The sequence below is a fragment of the Oncorhynchus gorbuscha genome, linkage group LG03 (assembly GCF_021184085.1).
Source record: "Oncorhynchus gorbuscha isolate QuinsamMale2020 ecotype Even-year linkage group LG03, OgorEven_v1.0, whole genome shotgun sequence".
Classification (NCBI taxonomy): Eukaryota; Metazoa; Chordata; class Actinopteri; order Salmoniformes; family Salmonidae; genus Oncorhynchus; species Oncorhynchus gorbuscha.
The window spans coordinates 56,252,706-56,275,555 of NC_060175.1; the positions used below are offsets into that span (position 1 = coordinate 56,252,706).

The window sequence follows — 22,850 nt, forward strand, 5'->3', positions numbered from 1 at the left end:
ATCCAGAACGCCGCAGCCCGTCTAGTGTTCAACCTTCCCAAGTTCTCTCACGTCACCCCGCTCCTCCGCTCTCTCCACTGGCTTCCAGTTGAAGCTCGCATCCGCTACAAGACCATGGTGCTTGCCTACGGAGCTGTGAGGGGAACGGCACCTCAGTACCTCCAGGCTCTGATCAGGCCCTACACCCAAATAAGGGCACTGCGTTCATCCACCTCTGGCCTGCTCGTCTCCCTACCACTGAGGAAGTACAGTTCCCGCTCAGCCCAGTCAAAACTGTTCGCTGCTCTGGCTCCCCAATGGTGGAACAAACTCCCTCACGACGCCAGGACAGCGGAGTCAATCACCACCTTCCGGAGACACCTGAAACCCCACCTCTTTAAGGAATACTTAGGATAGGATAAAGTAATCCTTCTCACCCCCTCCCCCCTTAAAATATTTAGATGCACTATTGTAAAGTGGCTGTTCCACTGGATGTCATAAGGTGAATGCACCAATTTGTAAGTCGCTCTGGATAAGAGCGTCTGCTAAATGACTTAAATGTAAATGTAAATACGTTCTGAAGGCACTGTGCATCACTAAGGGATGTCTGGGTAAAGAGTCAACAAATTGAAAGTGGAGTTAAGTTAAATACACTATAGTTAAATACACTATAGTTATATGAGATATGGTTCAGGGCAAGGTCTTTAGGTATTATGTCAGCTTGTTTTGCTCCTCTCTCCTTTATAGGTCCCATTATCCAAGTGTCAGGTTCTTCATGCCATACTCCTAGGTACTTTATGCTAGCTAACCTCAAAGTCAAACATAATCTTATCTTATAGAGGTCCTAGTCTAAACTTTAATATAGTAGGTTTGCCTTGATGAAAATGACGCCAACAATATAGGCTACCGGGAGTAGTGTTGTGGTAACAGGGTGCCTTTTAAAGGGGGTGTGTTGTCTCTTGCAAAATCATTGTTAAAGTGATTTCATCATAATAAACTGGCAGTCAATCAATAAAGTAGCCATAAAAGAAATGAAACCCTGGTCAGAATGTTCTTGGTCAGCAAAGACGGAGACATGCAATCAATGCCAATCAATAGTGGAGCATGATGCCTGCATTTTAATCATACTCTAATCCATAAAAATTGTACATTCACTATAAATTTGTCAGGCCATGTTCTCCTCAGCGCCCCCATGCCATCTTTTTAATTAAATGTTTAAATCAGAACTTTATTTAGCAGTCCAAACTTAAATTAATTTTACTTCATTTCTACCGGCATGTCACATGTGCAACCAGAGGGAAAAACTCTCTAGACCACCTTTACTCCACACACAGAGACTCATTCAAAGCTCTCCTTTGTCCTCCATTTGTCAAATCTGACCATAATTCGATCCTCCGGATTCCTGTTTACAAGCAAAAACTAAAGCAGGAAGTACCAGTGACTTGCTCTATAAGGAAGTGGTCAGATGACGCGATGCTACGCTACAGGACTGTTTTGCTAGCACAGACTGGAATATGTTCCGGGATTCATCCTATGGCATTGAGGACTATACCACCTCAGTCACAGGCTTCATCAATAAGTGCATAGACAACATCGTCCACAAAGTGACAGTACGTACATATCCCAACCAGAAGCCATGGATTGCAGGCAACATCCGTACCGAGCTAAAGGCAAGAGCTGCCGCTTTCAAGGAGCGAGACACTAATCCAGACGCTTATAAGAAATCCTGCTATGCCCTCAGATGAACCATCAAACAGGCAAAGTGTCAATACAGGACTAAGATTGCTCTGGACTAAGACGGCTCTGACACTCGTCGGATATGGCAGGGCTTGCAAACTATTACTGACTACAAATGGAAACCCTGCCGCGAGATGCACAGTGACGCAAGCCTTCCAGATGAGCTAAATGCCTTTCATGCTCGCTTCGAGGCAAGCATCACTGAAGCATGCATGAGAGCACCAGTATGCATGAGTGCACCAGACTGTGTGATCTCGCACTCCGTAGCTGATGTGAACAAGACCTTTAAACTTTCTAGGGCAGGGGTTCGGCTAGCGGACATTCCACTGAAAAGGCCGTGCCTAAAATTCAAAAATATATTTTAGAAATATGTAATTTTCACACATTAACATGTCTAATACAGCAAATGAAAGATAAACATCTTGTTAATCTAACCATCGAGTCCGATTTCATTTTTTTTACAGCGAAAGCACAACATATGATTATGTTAGGTCAGAGTCAAGTCACAAAAACACACAGCCATTTTCCAGCCAAAGATAGGAGTCACAAAAAGCAGAAATATCGATAAAATGAATCACTAACCTTTGATGATCTTCATCAGATGACACTCATAGGACATAATGTTACACAATACATGTATGTTTTGTTCGATAATGTACATATTTATATCCAAAAATCTCAGATTACATTGGCGGGATACGTGCAGTAATGTTTTGATCCCAAAACATCTGGTGATTTTGCAGAAATACCCATAATAAACATTGATAGAAGATGCAAGTGTTTTCACAGAATTAAAGATAGCTGTTGCATAGAGGATAAGTCTATGTCAGATTTTTTTTTAAACTTTATGGAAAAAACATAATCTGAGAACAGGCGCTCAGAACCCAAAACAGCCAGAGGAATATCCGCCATTTTGGCTTCAATAGAATCTAGGAAAAAAACACTATAAATATTCACTTATCTTTGATGATCTTCATCAGAAGGCACTCCCAGGAATCCCAGTTCGACAATAAGTTACTAATTTGTTCCATAAAGTTCTATAAAGCCCATCATTTAGCCACTTGTTGTTAGCATGTTCAGCCCAGTAATCCATCTTTATGAGGCGCGAGCACTTCCTCCAGACTCGAAAAGTTCCGTTACAATCCATAGAAACAAGTCGAATGATGTATGCAATCAATCTTTAGGATGTTTTTAACATAAATCATCAATAAGGTTCCAACCGGAGAATTTCATTGTCTGAAGAAAAGCATTGGAACGAGAGCAAATGCTGTCAGGAGCGTGCATCATGAGACCGAGTCTCTCTGCCAGACCACTCACTCAAAGAGCTATTATGAGCCCCTACTTTATAGTAGAATCCTCACACCAGTTTCTAAAGACGGTGACATCTAGTGGAAGCCCTAGGAAGTGCATCCTCATTCATATCTCACTGGGATTTCAATAGGCACTGTTTTGAAAAATATTGCCTGCCAAATGAGTTCTGTTATACTCACAGACATCATTCAAACAGTTTTAGAAACTTCAGAGTGTTTTCTATCCAATAGTAATAATAATATGCATATATTAGCATCTGGGACAGAGTAGGAGGCAGTTCAGTCTCGGCACGCTATTCATCCAAAAGTGAAAATGCTGCCCCCTATCCCAAAAAAGTTAAACAGGTGAACATTCCCAAGGGCGTGGGCCAGTCGGATTACCAGGACGTGTACTCAAAGAGTACGTGGACCAACTAGCAAGTGTCTTCACTGACATTTTCAACCTCTCCCTGACCGAGTCAGTAATACCCACATATTTTAATTAAGCAGACCACCATAGTCCCTGTGCCCAAGAATGCGAAGGTAACCAGCCTAAATGACTACCGCCCCATAGCATTCACGGTGGTAGCCATGGTGCTTTGAAAGGCTGGTCATGGCTCACTTCAACACCAATATCCCAGAAACCCTAGACCTTCTCCAATTTGCATACCGCCCCACCAACAGATCTCAAGGTGACATAATCTCAATTGCACTCCACACTGCCCTTTCCAACCTGGACAAAAGGAACACCTACAGTGGGGAGAACAAGTATTTGATACACTGCCGATTTTGCAGGTTTTCCTACTTACAAAGCATGTAGAGGTCTGTAATTTTTAACATAGGTACACTTCAACTGTGAGAGACGGAATCTAAAACAAAAATCCAGCAAATCACATTGTATGATTTTCAAGTAATTAATTTACATTTTTTGCGTGACATAAGTATTTGATACATCAGAAAAGCCAAACACGACTCCAACTCCATCATTAAGTTTGATGACGACACAACAGTGGTAGGCCTGATCACTGACAATGATGAGACAGCCTATAGAGGGGAGGTAAGAGAGCTGGCAGTGTGGTGCCAGGACAATAACCTCGCCCTCAATGTGAGCAAGACAAAGGAGATGATCGTGGACTACAGGAAAAGGAAGACTGAACAGGCCCCCATTAACATCGACGGGGCTGTCGTGGATCGGGACGAGAGTTTCAAGTTCCTTGGAGTTCACATTACTAACAAACTATCATGGTCCAAACACAACCCCTTTTCCCAGTCAGGAGACTTAAAAGATTTGGCATTAGTCCCCAGATCCTCAAAAAGCTCTACAGCTGCACCATTGAGAGCACTGGTTGCATCGACGCTTGGTATGGCAACTGCTCGGCATCCAACCGTAAGACGCTACAGAGGGTAGTGCGTATGGCCCAATACATCACTGGGACCAAACTTCCTGACATCCAGGACCTATGTACTAGGCGTGTCAGACTCCAGTCACCCAAGTCATAGACTGTTTTCTTTGCTACCGCACAGCAAGCGGTACCGGAGGGCCAAGTCCCGGTCCAAAAGGCTTCTTAACAACAATTAATCAAATGGCCACTATTTACATTGACCCAAATACCTAGGTGTCTGATTACTCTCCTTCCAGACTCACATTAAGCATCTCCAATCCAAAATTGATCAGAAATACAGTGTAGACATTGTTAATGTTGTAAATGACTTGATTTTTAATGGAATATACACGTAAGTGTACAGAGTCCCATTATCAGTCCTGTGTTCCAATGGCACGTTGTGTTATCTAATCCAAACTGTTAGTACACGCACAGCTTCATTAAATAGTACCTGCAAAACACCAGTCTCAACATCAACAGTTAAGCGACAACTCCGGGATGCTGCCCTTCTAGGCAGAGTTCCTCTGTCCAGTGTCTGTGTTCTTTTGCCCATATTAATCGGTTCTTTTTATTGGCCAGTCTGAGATATGGCTTTTTCTTTGCATCTCTACCTAGAAGGCCAGCATCCCGGAGTCGCCTCTTCACTGTTGACGTTGAGACTGATGTTTTGCGGGTACAATTTAATGAAGCTGCCCGTTGAGGACTTGTGACGCGTCTGTTTCTCAAGCTAGACACTCTGACGTACTTTTCCTCCACAAAGAAGAGAGGAGAGAATTACCAGAGTACGGGCGAGTGACACCTTATAAGGAGGGTGGGGCTTACATCATTCACCACCATAGAGACTGCCAGAGGTCCAGACAACAGGCCCTCATTCACAACTCGACCCGTCTGTCACCGACAGGCATTGTGTGATTGGTTCTTTGTGCAGTGATCCGCCTGGAGCTAATCCCCATAGTGAGATATTGAAACGAGTCTTTGAAAGATAACCGATTAAACAAATACCCTTCCAACTGCGTATCCCAGCACAAATAGTGTTTGTGAATCATTACTCTGTCACACTTTTTCATTGGGAACATAATTATCTCCAGGTTTTTTTGTTCACACTTCATTTACTTTAATTCTGGTGTGCATCATATGAAGGCCAACCTGTCACTTCAGAGACCATACAATAAGAGATCACGTTCAAGGTCCTTTCTGAAATGACTATTGACCTTAACGTAGACCAACGTAAAGACATTGCTCCATTGGACATTTCGTGTGTTTTGCACAAATGTTGCATTCACTATCAATCTATGTGATCACTTAACCATCACGATGAGAATCTCTATTAGTGGGCTCAGTGTTTTGAGGTGACATCCGGTGGAATTTAATATTCACCCTAAAGGCTCAATTTATGTATGTCACAGCCAAAGGTTTGTATAAAGATATGAGCTTCTGTCTTCGGTGGAACGTAGTACGTAGGGTGGTTGTATGCGGAAGTTAGCAAACAAGAGCTTATGGAGCCTGTGACAAGGAAGCTTGAGCCACTTCCTGGCAAGGTGACATGGATCATGTAAGATAGAAATATACTGTGTAGAGACGACATGATACTTTGTCATTTAGAAAAGAGAATGTCAGCTCTATGAGTTTTGCATGAATGTTTGGTTGACGATCAATCTATGTGATCACACAACTCTCTTGTGTTTCACAGTGTTTGGGGTGACATCCTGAGGCATTGAAGCATTACTGCATGACTGGTTCATTTCAGTTTCAATAAATAGTAAATAATACAGTCTACTGTGGATTATAAAACGTCAAATTGATTTGACACTGAGGATGTCTATTTTTTATTTTGAAAAGGTACAATAAATTAAATATTCACTAAACATAATCCAGTTACAAGAGCCCTTCATAATCCTTTCATAATTTCATGATCTGACTGATGGTCAAACATCAGGGATCAGCCCTACAACGGCCAGATTTAGAGGCTGGCTAAGGTCCACGCCACTCTGTCTGCCGCTGTATGAGTTACCGGTTGGTATTTCAGGAGAGAAATAACTGAACATCCCTTCCATGAGACAGCCAGCTGTTTACTAGCTCTGTGACCTTTCTATAAGGTCAGCCCGTATACAGAATTTACTGAGCCTGAGTACAGAATATAATAAAATATACCGTAATATGACTTTATTAGTCCACAGAGATGGAAATTCACAAAGATGTGTGAAAGTGCCTTCCACAAACATTAAGGTGTCTATAAAACTTAACCTATTGGTTTTAGTGCTTTGCATAAAATGAGACCAGCGAAAATGAAACTTCAGCCATGCACAATTCAAGGATGTCGAGAGGCAACAAAGGTTTGATTCACTTCTCTTTTTCCCAGTTACCGTATATGCATTGAAAAGCAGAAGAGTGGGTGTATCCGGGGCACACAGGGTGAATGGTGCAGCACGTACTCACTCAGAGGAAGCTATTGAGAGGCTTTTACACACCATCCCCAGTGTTCACAGAGAATGTGGATACGACACAGTGAGTCAGCAACCACACTCAATATGCAGGTCAAGATCATGCCATTTAAATCCACAGTGATAAGAGAAAAAACGTAATGGTATGTGCACATTGTTCAGTTTGTGTGCAAGCACTTTGTGAAAACTGACGATGATGCTGCAGTTGTGAAGCTAAAAAGGGGTTCATGAACACATTTGATTGATTGGATTGATTGAGGCCTGTATTTTTAGCTTGTATGTCGTACAGTATGTGTAGCCTGCCAATCTTTGGGGGGACTACAATAATAGTGTGCTAAGTGCTATGGTGTTAGAAATTAAAAGGTGACTGGTATTGGTGCAATATACAACAAGCTACAAAATGTGGGCAAGCCTGTGCTGTAAATCAACATATATATCTGGTTTTTGACTATACTGATTAGACTGCATTGCATTACATGGTGCACTGACAATTCAACAGAACCCCTTTTTGTATTAGTTAGTGTTCTGCGAGCTTAATCTAAATTCTGGCCAGATAACTACAGTATGGCTCGCTAACCTTGACTGGAGCAAATGGATTACCAGGCTTTAAACAAGACCAAAGCCAGTGGTAATTGAAAATGAAAATCACAGCCACAATATTAACAGTCACAAATTCATTTCAGATCAAATTAGGTATGAAGTAATCATCTCCACATCTCACATTCATCTCAGGTCTCAATTATAAACTGTCGTCAATTTCGTGATTCATGTGATACCTTTGTAATGGAAAAGGATTGCAAATCATTTCAAATCATGCAGCTTTGAATGAGGAGTGCAGCAGATTTTTTCCATGGACTCTAGCAGTGTATGCCAGTTTATCGATAAAGTGCATTCGGAAAGTATTAAGACCCCTTAACTTTTTCTCATTGTTATAACACAGCCGTATTCTAAAATGGATTAAATAAAAAAAACATTCCTCATCAATTTATACACAATACCCCATAATGGCAAAGCGAAATCAGTTTAGAATTTGTTTGCTAATTTATTACAAATAAAAAACAGAAATACCTTATTTACACATGTTTTCAGACCCTTTGCTAAGAGACTCAAAATTGAGCTCAGGTGCATCCTGTTTCCATTGATCATCCTTGAGATGTTTCTACAAATTGATTGGAGTCCACCTGTGGTACATTCAATTGATTAGACATGATTTGGAAAGGCATACACCTGTCTATAAAAGGTCCCACAGTTGACAGTGGATGTCAGAGAAAAAAACAAGCCATGAGGACTAAGGGAGTGTCCGTAGAGCTCCGAGACAGAATTGTGTCAAGGCACAGATCTGGGGAAGGGTACTAAAACATTTCTGCAGCATTGAAGGTCCCCAAGAACACAGTGGCCTCCATCATTCTTAAATAGAAGAAGTTTGTAACCACCAAGACTCTTCCTAGAGCTGCCCGCTCTGCCAAACTGATTGTTGAAGAAGGGCCTTGGGAAGGGAGATGACCAAGAACCCAATGGCCACTCTGACAGAGCTCCAGAGCTCCTCTATGGAGAAGGGAGAACCTTCCAAAAGGACAACCATCTCTGCAGCACTCCACCAATCAGGGCTTTATGGTAGAGTGGCCAGATGGAAGCCACTCTTCATTAAAAGGCACATGACAGCCCGCTCAGACCATGAGAAACAATATTATCTGGTCTGATGAAACCAAGATTGAACTCTTTGGCCTGAATGCCAAGCGTCACATCTGGAGGAAACCTGACACCATTCCTATGGTGAAGCATGGTGGTGGCAGCCTCATGCTGTGGGGATGACGTTCAGTGGCAGGGACTGGGAGACTAGTCAGGATTGAGGGAAAGATGAACTGAGCGAAGTGTAGAGAGATCACTTGATGAAAACCTGCTCCAGAGCGCTCAGGACTTCAGACTTGGGCAAAGGTTCACCTTCCTACAGGACAAAGACCCTAAGCACACATCCAACACAACGCAGGAGTGCCTACGGGACATGTCTCTGAATGTTCTTGAGTGGCCCAGCCAGAGCCTTGATTTGAACCCAATCGATCATCTCTGGAGAGACCTTAAAATAGCTGTGCAGCGATGCTCCCCATCCAACCTGACAGAGCTTGAGAGGATTTGCAGAGAAGAATGGGAGAAACTCCCTAAATACAGGTGTGCCTAGCTCGTAGCGTCTTACATAAGAAGACTCGAGGCTGTAATCGCCGCCAACGATGCTTCAACAAAGTACTGAGTAAAGGGTCTGAGTACTTGTGTAAATGTGATATTTCAGTTAATACATTTGCAAAAATGTCTAAAAAACTATTTTGCTTTGTCATTATGGGGTACTGTGTGTAGATTTGAGGAGAAAAAAACATTTTATCATTTTTAAAATAAGGCTGTAAAGTAACAAAATGTGGAAAAGGTCAAGGGGTCTGAATACTTTCTGAATGCACTGTATTGCCATCCAATACTTTCTTTGGAAATCTATAGTAGCCACAATAATTATCATTGAATAGCTCTCGGGTTTCAGAGACTATAGGTCACTTTAGGATGGTGTAAAGACTTACTTGTCTTAACCTTGGCGCCTATAAGAAGCATTGTCCGTTGACAAATGTTCTCCATCTCTCTCAGTTAGGGGCAAGTTTTTCCAGGTCACAGGTCACGGTTGAGGCCGCTGTCAGACATTTCTGCCTGGAAATCTCTCTTCCTCTTGGTGTGGCATTTCCTCAGTTGCACAGCATTGCGTGGGAACATGCTGGGACATGTTGCATCATCTCATCATGAAGACCCTACCCAAAATGAGCATATTCAATGGAAAAATACCTGATTTTTGTTTCTTCAGCCCTAAAGGTTTAGGCTTAGCCTATATGGTAGGCCTAGTTCACTATGTCCTGACGTGAAAGTTCAAATGCCCTACACAAAAGTAGTCACTCACAGTTTCCCTGCTATCAGTAGGCTAAAGTGTAACCACTTACCGGTAAGAGGTCCAAAGATTCAGATGGAATCCTTTATTGCTTTGACAGCATACAACTCTAATCAGGGTTTACCTGTATTTCCTCATACTGCAATTGCAGTAAAAAGTATGGCCAATGAAAAAACAAGAGAAAATACCCTTAGGGTAAGGCTTCTGTTTTTGTTTCTGGTTGCGTATGCCTCTAAACCATCATTATGATACAGGCCTTATCAATGTTATTTTCTTTATGGGGTAGCCTATTTATAGCCTTATTTTCATTCAGGTTAACTAAAACCCAACTCTGTAATTTCCCCTCTTAGACCAGCAGGACAACATCAAAACCGTAAACAAGCCCTAGGATGGGCCTACTGAAGTAAATGGATTAACCTGTAACCCAGTGGGCTGTTGTGGTGACCATATTACCATCACACCGGCAGTCGTGACCACAGTCAAATTGTACTTGAACAAAGAAGTTCAAGAACAGGTTGAGCGGTAAACATGGTCATTGTGGATGTTGTGTCAAAGCCTCACAACGAAATGGAAAGCTCATTCTAAGGTGATGATTAATTCAAAACACCCACATGCATATTAGAGCTTCTGCATAGGCATATACTGTGTTTGAGACCAAGCCTAAATAAAAACTGAATTAAATCATTGTGACGTCTTACAATGCATAACCTCCCACATATTACACATGGCAGAAAACATTTTTTAAATACTGATTTTAGATATCTTTGGTACATAATTGGTTTAGCCTAAATTTAACTAATTCTGAGTTAGTCTACAAGTACAGTGCATTTGATTTTGAATAGCCTAGTTATAGGGCATTTTTCATTTTCATAATTAGTAGGTTGACATTAGCCTACCTTTAGATACAGAATATCTCCTCCCCTCTCTCCTTCATTCTTTTTCCCAGCATGCAGAGAGAGGGGCTGTCAAGAGTTTAATGGAATATGTTTTGTTGTGGAAACATGTTACTATCAATGTCCTCGAACAGACTTCACTTGGTTTCCCAAATTAAGTACTTGGTAGCTGCGGGAACAGGGTTGGAGAGCCCATGGAATACAAAGTTTGGGTCAAATAATCACCTGTCACGCTGCAAAATAAAGGAGTAACCTACCCAACATGAGTGAAAAACGAACAGGCAGGAAAGTGGCTGTCACGACTTCCTCCGAAGTCGTTCCCTCTCCTTGTTCGGGCGACGTTCGGCGGTCGACGTCACCGGTCTTCAAGCCATCACCGAACCACCTTTAATTTTCCATTTGCTTTGTCTTGTCTTCCCACACACCTGGTTTCAATCCCATCAATTACATGTTGTGTATTTAACCCTCTGTTCCCCCTATGTCCTTGTCCGGTATTGTTTATTATAAGCGCTTGTGCACGTTATGTCTGGTGTGCGCAGGGTTTTGTTCCCATTCATTGATTGTTCTGTTTTCCGGTGGTTTTTATTATTAAACTGTGCCGTTGGAAACACAGTTTTTGCTCTCCTGCGTCTGACTTCTTTGCCGCCAGCACGCACCCCTTACAGTGGCCTTCATTCACTATTTGAGTACATATGGATGATGTCTTTTTTTCTCCTGCCCCTTTCATAATGGGCCATTCTAAATCGAAACAAAGGTTACATATTGGTAAAGACAAGATTCAATTGAGAACAGTCTGATGGGTGAAAATAATAATGAATAAATAACTTGACAAATATGATCACTTGATGAAAAAACAGCATGTGCAGCCTGAGGCAAAAACAGAGCGCAAACTTTTTTTGCAACTTTCTCAAATCAGTAGCCTATAGTCACATCTGGCAGCCCATAAATATTTTTTTATTTCTCGGGCATTCTACGGTTTGCATCAATCACAACTAAAGTTGTCAAATAGATTATATACGCTAGATTCAGTTGTTTCAAATGATCCCTTTTACGTTCAACATAGCCACTTCATATGCACGCTCTTGCTCTGCAATAGGAAAATATTTATATATTCAATTATATTCTTCTTACTATAAAATCATATAATATAATGGGTCGTAACCGGTCGCGACCGGGAGGTCCGTCCCACAATTGGCCTAGCATTGTCCGGGTTAGGGAGGGTTTGGTCCGTAGGGACGGGCCGGGCGCAGTGCGCGCTAACCAAGGTTGCCAGGTGCACAGTGTGGTGGATGGTGCTGTGTTAAGAAGCAGTGCGGCTTGGTTGGGTTGTGTATCGGAGGACGCATGACTTTCAACCTATCCCGAGCCAGTACGGGAGTTGTAGCGATGAGACAAGATAGTAGCTACTATACAATTGGATACCACAAAATTGTGGAGAAAAAGAGGTAAAATAAAAAATAAAAAATAACAATGCTACTGCCATCCTAAATGACCCATTATACAAATAATAAATGTTCTTACCAGCCTGACATCAGCATTTGGTCAGGTCTTTGTGCCATACAAGGACCTATGCATTGATGAGTCCCTGATGTTATGGAAAGGTAGGCTGGCGTTCCATCAATATATTCCCTCCAAAAAGGCACAGGTTTGGGTTTAAGTTCTTTGTCATGTGCGATGTCAAACCAGGATTTGTCCAGGACATTATAGTCTACACAGGGTCCACCACTGATATCCAACATTATGAGGGGCTTGGGGTGTCCGGGTCAATGATGATGACCATGCTGGCTCCTCATCTCGGCAAGGGACACACTTTTTTATATGAACAATTGGTACAGTAGTCCCACACTCGTACAGCACGTGCTCTCCAACAGCACAGGGGCCTGTGGCACAGTCAGGTCGAACCGGAAGGGGATGCTGGCATTCGGATGCAGAAAGATGCATAGAGGGATGGTGGAGTTCAAGGAGAACGGTCAACAGCTGGCAGTAAAGTGGCATGACAAGCGAGACGTCCATGTCCTCTCCACTGTCCATACAGCAACCATGTTGGCCACAGGGGGAGGTGGACCACCTGACCGGAGAGAGATTGATCAAACCAGACTGTGTGCTTGACTATAATCTCCAAAATGGGGGCCGTGGATAAGGCGGACATGATAAAAAGCTTTGTGGAATGCACTCGGAAAACGACCAAGTGGTATAAGAAGATATTTTTCCATCTGATCGACACTTCTGCCCTCAACGGCCACATAGTTAACCGGCAACTAACAGGTGAGATGATTACTGTACAAGGTATTTTTGTAATTGGATGTACAGATCACACAGTTCCATTATGCAATTATAGTGACAATATCTCACCCACCTACGCACTGCCTCATCATCCTCTCCCTTACCTCAACAACTTTTTCTTCATTCTGCGGTCCAACTCATCCCAAACAATCTCAATTGAGTTGAGTTCGGGTGATTATGGTGGTCAGGTCATCTGATGCAGCACGCCATCACTCTCCTTGGCTACCACAGCCTGGTGGTGTGTTTTGGGCCATTGTCCTGTTGAAAAACAAATGATAGTCCCAGTCCCACTAAGCACAAAACAGATGGGATGGTGTATCGCTGCAGAATGCTGTGGTAGCCATGATGGTAAGTGTGCCTTGAATTCTAAATAAATCACTGACAGTGTAACCAGCAAGGCACCATCACACCTCGGGCCTCCATGCTTCATGGTGGGAACCACGCATGCAAAGATCATCCGTTCACCTACTCTGCGTCTCAAAGACAGAGGTTGGAACCAAAAATGGCAAATTTGGACCCATCAGACCAAAGGATAGATTTCCACTAGTCAATGTCCATTGCTCATCTTTCTTGGCCCAAGCAAGTCTCTTCTTATTGGTTCCTTTAGTGTTTTCTTTGTAGCAATTTGACCATGAAGGCCTGATTCTCCTCTGAACAGTTGATGTTGAGATGTCTGTTACTTGAACTCTGAAGCATTTATTTGGGCTGCAATGTCACGCCCTGGCCTTAGTTATCTTTGTTTTCTTTATTATTTTGGTTAGGCCAGGGTGTGGCATGGGTGATTTATGTGTTTTGTTTTGTCTAGGGTTTTTTGTAGATTTATGGGGTTGTGTTCAGTTTAGGTGTCTAGGTAAGTCTATGGTTGCCTAGATTGGTTCTCAATCAGAGGCAGGTGTTTTTCGTTGTCTCTGATTGGGAACCATATTTAGGCAGCCATATTCTTTGGGTATTTTGTGGGTGATTGTTTCCTGTCTTTGTGATTTATGCACCAGTAAGGACTGTTACGGTTTTCACGTTTATTGTTTTGTAGTTTGTTCATGTTTGAGTTTTCTTATTAAAGAACCATGAACTATAACCACGCTGCGTTTTGGTCCGCCTATCCTTCCCAGGAAGAAAGCCGTGACATGCAATTAGAGGTGCAGCTACCACCAATGAACTTATCCTCTGCAGCAGAGGTGAATCTTACTTTCCTGAGGCAGTCCTCATGAGAGCCAGTTTCCTCATAGTGCTTGATGGTTTTTGCAACTGCACTGGAAGAAACTTCCAAAGTTCTTGACATTTTCTGGATTGACTGACCATGTCAAAGTAATGGTGGTCTGTCGTTTCTCTTTGCTTATTTGAGCTGTTCTTGCCAAAATATGGACTTGGTCTTTTACCAAATAAGGCAATCTTCTATTTACCACCCCTACCTTGTCACAATACAACTGATTGGCTCAAAATTCACCAGATTAACAATGCACGCCTGTTAATTGAAATTCATTCCAGATGATTACCTCCTGAGGCTGGTTGAGAGAATGCCAAGAGTGCAAAGCTGTCATCAAGGCAGAAGGGTGGCTACTTTAAAGATTCTCAAATATTAAATACATTGTTTAACACTCTTTTTTTGACTACAACATGATTACATATGTTTAATTTAATTGTTTTGATGTCTTTACTATTATTCTACTATGTACAAAATAGTACAAATAAAATATAAACCCTGGAATTAGTAAGTGTGTCAACTTTAGATTGGTACTGTATGTAAATAAGATTTAATTTTCAATAAATTTGCAAATGTTTTCACTTTGTCGTTATGGGGTATTGTGTGTAGATGGGTGAGAACATCTATGTAATCAATTTTGAATTCAGGCTGTAACACAACAAACTGTGGAATAAGTCAAGCGGTATGAATACTTTCTGAAGGGCTGTGGGTGGAGTTTTTCTTTGTTAAATGTGGCAGTGCCATCAAGTCCTGCAGGTTCCATCCTACATACAGTATTTATTTTCCTTTGGTAGCTGATATTAACCCATTAGTCTATCTTATACAAACACATTGAATAACAGATCCACTACATGGAACAACAGACAGCCCCCCTCCTCCTAAAAAGTTTGTTCTTAAGTGTCTGTCCTATATCTGAGAGATATGAAAGATCAGGAAACATGTATTTTTAACATGTTTTTGGCACTAAACAGTTTCCATATGTACAGTACCATAAATGTTCCCAACTGGTACCGGGGGACCTTCAGACTAGTCTTGAGGCCTGTGGGCATATCCTAGAGCAAAACAATCAACATGTTCGTGAAAGTTTCACCTTTCCACAGAGGGGTGGATATACATATTAGTGTATATCCTAAAACTGTTTCCTGATCTTATCTCTCAGCTTTAGGACAAACACAGTTGTTCAATGTAGTGAATCTGTTAATCAATGCTAAAGTATGGGCTATTTTGGGGGGGAATCATTTGTAAAAATAAATATATTTTATATAGCAAAATGGTCCTTTAGTATGACCTTCAAACAATTCCATCTAGCTTAGGTGAAGAAGGGCAGAAGGTCATGTTGGATTCAGGGCTGGCCTCCAATTTCCCGGCAGCATCGACAGCCATGGCCACAAGGCCCTTGTGTGACCATAATGCCCCCTAAAAATGTATCTTTCCTCAGCCAACAATATGAGCACCGAATGTTGAGATTGCAAAGCTGTCATGGCTACTTTGAAGAATCTAAAATATATTTTGATTTGTTTAACACTTTTTTGGTTACTGCATGATTCCATATGTGTTATTTCATAGTTTTGATGTCTTCACTATTATTATACAATGTAGAAAATAGTAAAAATAAAGAAACTCTGGAATGAGTAGATGTTCTGAAACTTTTTACGGGTACTGTATATATTTTACATTTTTATTTTTAGCTTGCGTAATATAATTTTAAAGTGCATTATAGAGGCAAAAACAAATGTAGGCATTAATAAATGCATTTCTATAACTTCCAAAATGTTTTTTACAACAGTGGGGAGTGCCAAGATGGAGGCACTGTGGTTTGAACACAGCTCCCCCAATATGTTATCTAGTGATTAAATCATTGGTGCAAACATGGGTGTGAAGATAAATTATTTTTAGGTGTAGATATCTCACGATTGGTGCTATCTGGGATCCCTGAGACGTCACTACCCGAAACCCTAATCCCAACCGTAGCCTCTATTTTACCCTAACCATAACCCTTACCTAAAACTAAACCAGGGTTTCCCCAAACTCGGTCCCCAGGGGCAGCACGTTTTTTTTTTGCCCTAGAACTACACAGATTCAAATAATCAACTAATCGTCTAGCTTTGATTATTTGAATCAGCTCTGTATTGTTAGGGAGAAGAAGAAAAAAAAAGAAAAAAAGCATACACCCCTTGGAGTCAGGAGGACCGAGTTTGGTAAACGCTGCACTAACCTTAACCACTTAACCAATTTAAATGCAAACGTTATTGGGGTGACGTCAGAGTTTGACGTCCCTAAGGATGCCGTATTGCAAGGACCTATATCTCACCAAGACAACACGTCGGAATCAACACATTTAATGGGAAGGAAACGCTAGACAGACCGTTTGTAAAGTGGTGAGTAGCCTACCTACGATATTCTATTATTTCATGTTGTCGACTGACATATTAACATAGGAAATGGGTAATGGCACTGGTAAATAGCCAACTGTTCACGAAGAAGTGAGATCAGTAATTGCGTAAAATACTATGACGGAAGAACTGTTCTGAATGTTATGGAATTTACTGTATTCGGACCCAATGTTGTGCTAATCGTGCCTGTAGCCAGATTTCTGTTGGCTACAAAGTTAATTATTTAATGAAACTTTAAATTAACAATTTAAATCATGCAGACTTTACTTTAGGCTGAGCATTAAAAGTGAAACCACACCAACCAGAACAACATACAAGACAATTCTGCGAATGTGACATCTCATAATGTTGAATGAAGAACATTTATAAATCTAGACAGTTTTACAGTAGTGAAGATAATGCTAATGATTTGTTTTCTATCTATTGTAGATATCCGTCATGGAGGTTATAGAGAAGGTGGTGCCCAAAAACGCCCAGCTGCTATCTCTAGGCCACAAGGACACTTGTCGCCTCTTGGAGGTGTATGTGAAGCGCAGCATCAGTTTAAATGATGGGACATGTGAGGACCAGAGGTCACCAACAACGCCTCAGAAGTGGGTGACACTGTCAGAGAAATGCAGAAGGGTCCGCCGGCATTCTAGTGACCCCTTGATCACCTTGGAGCCCAGCACACCTGACGAGGGCATTGCCAGTAGCACACCACCCGATGAGGAAGTTGTTATACCAAATGTGTCTCTAGTAGAAATCCCTGGACCTGCTGACATTCCTGAGATTGAGATGTCTACTGAACTGGAGAATAAGTCTAAAAAGGGCAAGAAGAAGAGCAAAAAGACCTCTTTCTGGAAAGGTTTTCTGGGGTTTTTCACGACGAAGGGGAGTGACAAGAAAGACGAGCAGGAGTCTGGCACAGAGAAAGATGGACAGTCACAAGGAACCTTGCAGAAAAAGAAATCCATTAGGCAAAGGAGCTCCATGAGGAGGTTATCTCTGAGAAAAATCAAGACTGACAGCCACAGAGGGTCTGTGAAGAGACCATTGGCTTTGGACAGGGCCAAGACCACTGACATAACTGGAGTTGAATGTAGGTTTGTGAGGACATGGCACCCAGATCCATTATTATCACACACTACTGTGTGTTTTCTTATTATTGTCCTTTTGTTCAAACAGGATTTTGTGGATTTGCAATCATTTTAGCTTAAAACCCTTACGGGGGGGGGGGTAGATATTGTGACACACCCCCTTAACTCAAACAATGCAGGATAATGCCTATCTTAAAGCATTTTGGAAATATAGACCTGTAAACACAGATACAGCAGACGGAAGAATCAACTATTCCTATTTATGATGTTCACTTTTTGGTAGCTATTCAATAGGATTTTTTTTATTATGATAAATAGATTTAGGACTTGGACTCGATTTTAATAGTGTTTTGGGAATTTGGACCCTAGTTGACTCAGGGCCCTAGTTGGTAGTCCAGTTATTATACAGTTATACAGTTATTGCATGAAAAAATACTGCAAAGGCAATGATCGTTCTTGTTACTTTTTTACAGCGGTTGAGAGTGTGGGGCCTACTGACTCGTACTATGAGAAGGTTTCAGAAGAGCTGGAGAAGATTGTGCATGAGGTGAAAGAGACAGAGGCAGCTCTTACAGATGGTAAGTATCAATGTGCTTATGTGTATTGACGTCTTTATATATTCACACTAAAAATGACACATTCTATAGCAACATACACATTGTATATATAAAGCTGTAAAGGTCATATAATACAGCACATCACACAAATATGTTACTGTCTAATGTAGAGTTACTACAGGTAACTGCCAAAATAATGGAAACACTTGATTAAATGAGGGACACAAAGTATTTTGAAAGCAGGTGCTTCCACGCGGTTGTGGTTGCTGAGTTAATTAAGCAATTAATATCACATCATGCTTAGGGTCATGTATGAAAATGCTGGGCAGGCCATTATTTTGGCTACCATGACTAGGATGACAATGCCCCCATCCACAGTGCACGAGTGGTCACTGACTGGTTTGATGAGTATGAAAACAATGTAAATCATATGCATGGCCGTGTCGGTCACCAGATCTCAACCCAATTGAACACTTATGGGAGATTCTGGAGCGGGGCCTGAGATGGCGTTTTCCACCACCAACAAAACACCAAATGAGGGAATTTCTCATGGAAGAATGTTGTCGTATCCCTTCAATAGAGTCCCAGACTCTTGTAGAATCTATGCCAAGGTGCATTGAAGCTGTTCTGGCTCGTGGTGGCCCAACAAACACCCTATTAACAATTTTTTTTGTTGGTTGTGATCCAGGCTGTATCACAACCGTCCGTGATTTGGAATCCCATAGGGCGGCGCACAATTGGCCCAGCGTCGTCCAGGTTTGGCTGGTGTAGGCCGTCGTTGTAATTAAGAATTTGTTCTAAAATATATATTTTTCATTTCTTTATTTTGGCAGTTTCCTGTATGTTTACCTACTGTGTGTTTTCTATCCATTTCTTCCAGAGGATGTCATAAAAAGGATCATTGTTCTGATGAAGCGGCAAGGAGACCTCATTGATAACAAGGTTTCTGTTTATAACCTACAAAAAAAGATTGCATTTGAGAAACTTAACACAGTCTTTCTTTGACACTCAATGCATCTTTCACATTTAGCATAGCTTGCTATAGGCTGGGTACCAGTCTGAATGTGCTAACATTCCACTTCTTGTAATGTCATATGCCAAACATGTTTGGTAAATTACAGACTACAAGTGGAATGTTGGCACAAAACAGGTCTGGACTTTAGTCTAAAATTGCTATTTCCGAATGGATAATAACGTATTATATTCTATGGTCATGAAAGTATGCCCTCTCTCCATAGCTGAAGGAGAACCCCAGCTTGAGCTCATTCTTCCAGAAGCTGTCCTACAGCACCTTCCAGCAGTTAGCTGATACGTATGTGGAGACAGAGACGCCTACAGGCCAGAGCCACCAGACACCACACACTGCTGGATCTGGGCCCGTCAACGCCCCGGAGCTGGTCAAGCTGGCCTTCACTCTGGACTTCACAGCCAGGGTGGCCTGTCTCTCCAGGCATTCCAAAGGCCACATCATGGGCCTGGGCCACCGCTACTTAGAAGACCGCTTCACCCAGACACAGGTAACAACACCAGAGGCGAGTCAGACCTTTTTTTCCTCTTCTATTAAAATGTATGTAATTATGTGCATGTAAACTAAACTAGAGGTCAGACACACAGGTTTTCTTAAAAGCTATAACATGTTTCCCACCCAACCAGACTAGACTAATGACATTTATGTTGCTTTTCAGGTTAATTCAGATCAGACGTTGCATAACTATGACGATCATAATCATTGATACGTCACATGCAAAAAAAAGACTGCAGGGGAAACCGAACATTGTTCGTGGTGTAAAAGCACACGGAGTGCTCCTCGATTCCTTGTGACACAAATGGAATAGATTACTTAAAGATGACTGAAAATTAAACCCAGAGGCAAGTCATGAAGGGAACATCACACACAACACGTATAGTTGGCCTTGAACCTGTAAATCTACACTAGGGCAATCTGTGTAATTACTATGTTTACAGGTTAGTAAGTAATGGAAATGCAATATGGAGTTCTTACCACATTTGGTACACTGTATTTATTTACCTAAATTATGAAACATAATATATGCCATTTAGCAGGCACTTTTATCCAGAGCAACTAATCATGTGTGCATACATTTTACGGTAATTGAACCCACTATTGCAGACACCATGCTCTACCAACCTACGCTACAAAGGACCACTAGGGATAGTAAGTACTATGTACTGTAACTGCATTCACTAACTACTCTGCTACAAGGTAATTCCTCATTCTTAATCCTGGTTCTGGGACACAAAGGTGTGCATATTTTAGTTTTTGCCCTAGCTCTACACACCTGATTCCACTAATTCAAGGTTTGATGAGTAATCTAGGTGTGTTAGCTGGGGCTGGGACAAAGCTGACACCAATCAGGCCCTCGAGGACTGATATTGCCTACCCCTGTAGGGTAATGCCTAGTTTCTGGAAATTATACTTAGGACCCCTGTACCTTTCACCTGGAAGAATAAGAAAATCAAGCTATTGAACATAACTTTATGTAGCAATATTTCTAGGAAGTATAATATTAACCAAAAATATAAATGCAACATGCAACAATTTCAACAGTTTTACTTAGAGTTCATATAAGGAAATCTGCATACTTGTGTTTACACTTTTTTAATTGAGTACACTCTTTAGTTTTATCATTGTTTTTTCAGTCAAAGGATGAACTACTAATGAAAAATGTGCAATTTTATACTGTATGTGTCAACTAAAAAAAGACCAAACAGAATACTTGAGTATCCCGAATAATAATGGGATATTGGTGTGCATTAAACGTGGTCATTGTGATGCACCGAGGTCACAAACTCTATTTTAGACGAGACTGATTATGACCAAAATTACCCTATTTACACGTAGTCAATTTTGACACTAGAATAAATGTTTGACTCATATTGTTGCCACATAGGCCGTTTTCAAAGGGATTCGTTTTTTTTTAGGGTCAGTCGCTCTTTAACAGACATTCCCTGACAAACATTTGGGCACAGAGTTTCTAAACCCAGAGGCGTGAAACTTCCGGGAATGCTTGCGATACAGACCAGGTTGGGGCTTGAGAAGTCAAAAATCTGAAGGCACAACCCAGATTCGAGTCAATGCCTTAAGTAGTTGAACATGTTATTACTCCAACGTTTTCATTTATGTCAAAAACAACATATCGAAGGAGTGTCTTTGATTTGATGGCCTGCACTTGCGTATCTCTGTGTGAGATGATCTTTATAGAGCGGATGTCGTGTTTCTACGCATGAGCTTAACCAGCCAACAAGTGTGATCAGGGATTTCTATTGGAGAAGCAGTTTTAGCCTGTCTTTGATTTGATCACACCTATTTAAAATGGCAGGTAACCTAATTAACCACATTCATTAGCTGGACCAATAGAAACATGGAAACAATTAAATTCATGAATACAATTTTCTGTAGAGGTTGAGGATAAGTTAACTTTAGAACTGTTGACTGTTTTTAAGTTAATTATTGACTAAAAACACAACTTGCTCTTAAATAAATATGATAATCTAGAATGTATGTAGGTGAGGATTAGATCTGCTATTCATCTGCCAAGGACAACATAGCTCAGGAGACATCCTCTCCATGTGAGAGATGTGTGGGGAAGCCAGGGTCTCCTCAATGCTGTTGCCAAACTCCAGTGGCAGCAGCCTCAGGCAGTGGTGGAGTTTAAGACCTCAAACAATCAATCAAATGTATTTATTAAGCCATGTTTACATCAGCAGATGTCACAAAGTGCTTATACAGAAGCCCAGCCTAAAACCCTAAACAGCAAGCAATGCCGATGTAGAAACACAGCGGCTAGGAAAAACTCCCTAGAAAGGAACCAGGCTCTGAGGGGTGGCCAATCCTCTTCTGGCTGTGCCGGGTGAAGATTATAAGAGTATATGGCCATTAAGGCCAGATCGTTCTTCAAGATGTTAAAATGTTCATAGATGACCAGCAGGGTCAAATAATAATCACAGTGGTTGTAACAGATCAGTACCTCAGGAGTAAATGTCAGTTGGCTTTTCATAGCCGAGCATTCAGAGGTCAAGACAGCAGGTGGGAGAGAGGGTCGAAAACACCAGGTGGGAGAGAGAGAGGGTCGAAAACAGCAGGTCAGGGTCCCATAGCCACAGGTAAAATAGCAGACTGGAACGGCAGCACGACCCGGTAGACTGGAGATGGGGACAGCCAGGAGTCACCAGGCCAGGTAGTCCTGAGGCATTGCCCTAAGCTCTCGGTTGTGGAGGAGGCTTCTCTGGACTCTTTAGTAGGGGCCACAATCTGACAGGACCACAGGGCCACAACCTAATAGTATCAAAAAACAGTGTAAGAGAGAGTACCGACTGCACTAGCCTGACAGAGTGTGTTATGGAATAGTAGAAGAGCGATTAAAACGAACATGCCTTGACATAACAGAAGTTACCCACCCGGCAAAGACAGATCAACATTACATTTTGGTTGATACTTCATAATTGCCCAGTTTAAAATGAACCACACCCTGAAACCCTGTAGTCAATAGTTGGTTGACATCAGGGTTAACCTGACAAAAAAAACGATTCATCTAACTTCAATCAGCTTTATTGATATTGTGTGATAACCAGTATGTTGAAATAATCAATGGTGACTCAATCAATTATTTCCCAGTGGAGATGCTCTTGCCAATAGCAATAATAGCATGGTGTTTGTGTGGCACCTAATTACCAGTAA

General features: G+C 41.6%; 1 protein-coding gene and 1 pseudogene across 2 annotated transcripts; both read left to right on the forward strand.

The window, feature by feature from the left end:
* LOC124017221 overlaps positions 1-12,747 on the forward strand; it is a 31,356-nt pseudogene extending 18,609 nt beyond the window's left edge.
* Positions 12,748-16,383: 3,636 nt separating this feature from the next.
* On the forward strand, positions 16,384-21,947 carry LOC124021029. Of its 2 annotated transcripts, XM_046336350.1 has the most exons (6): positions 16,384-16,500; positions 16,945-17,596; positions 18,068-18,172; positions 19,032-19,093; positions 19,390-19,668; positions 19,837-21,947. In XM_046336350.1, exons 2-6 carry the CDS (start codon positions 16,954-16,956, stop codon positions 19,882-19,884), a joined length of 1,137 nt encoding a protein of 378 aa, XP_046192306.1. In that variant the 5' UTR covers positions 16,384-16,500; positions 16,945-16,953; the 3' UTR covers positions 19,885-21,947. The 2 variants fall into 2 exon arrangements, with proteins under 2 accessions (XP_046192306.1, XP_046192299.1); XM_046336343.1 differs by lacking the exon at positions 19,837-21,947 and having other exon boundaries at positions 19,390-19,755.
* Positions 21,948-22,850: the final 903 nt, after the last annotated feature.

What these genes read in the sequence shown, in the direction of transcription:
- LOC124021029 (XM_046336343.1), top strand. Translation starts at nt 16,954, where the DNA reads ATGGAGGTTATAGAGAAGGTGGTGCCCAAAAACGCCCAGCTGCTATCT. An exon ending in TGACATAACTGGAGTTGAAT is followed by an intron (nt 17,597 to 18,067) that starts GTAGGTTTGTGA and finishes ACTTTTTTACAG; the next exon opens with CGGTTGAGAGTGTGGGGCCT. An exon ending in GAGACCTCATTGATAACAAG is followed by an intron (nt 19,094 to 19,389) that starts GTTTCTGTTTAT and finishes CTCTCTCCATAG; the next exon opens with CTGAAGGAGAACCCCAGCTT.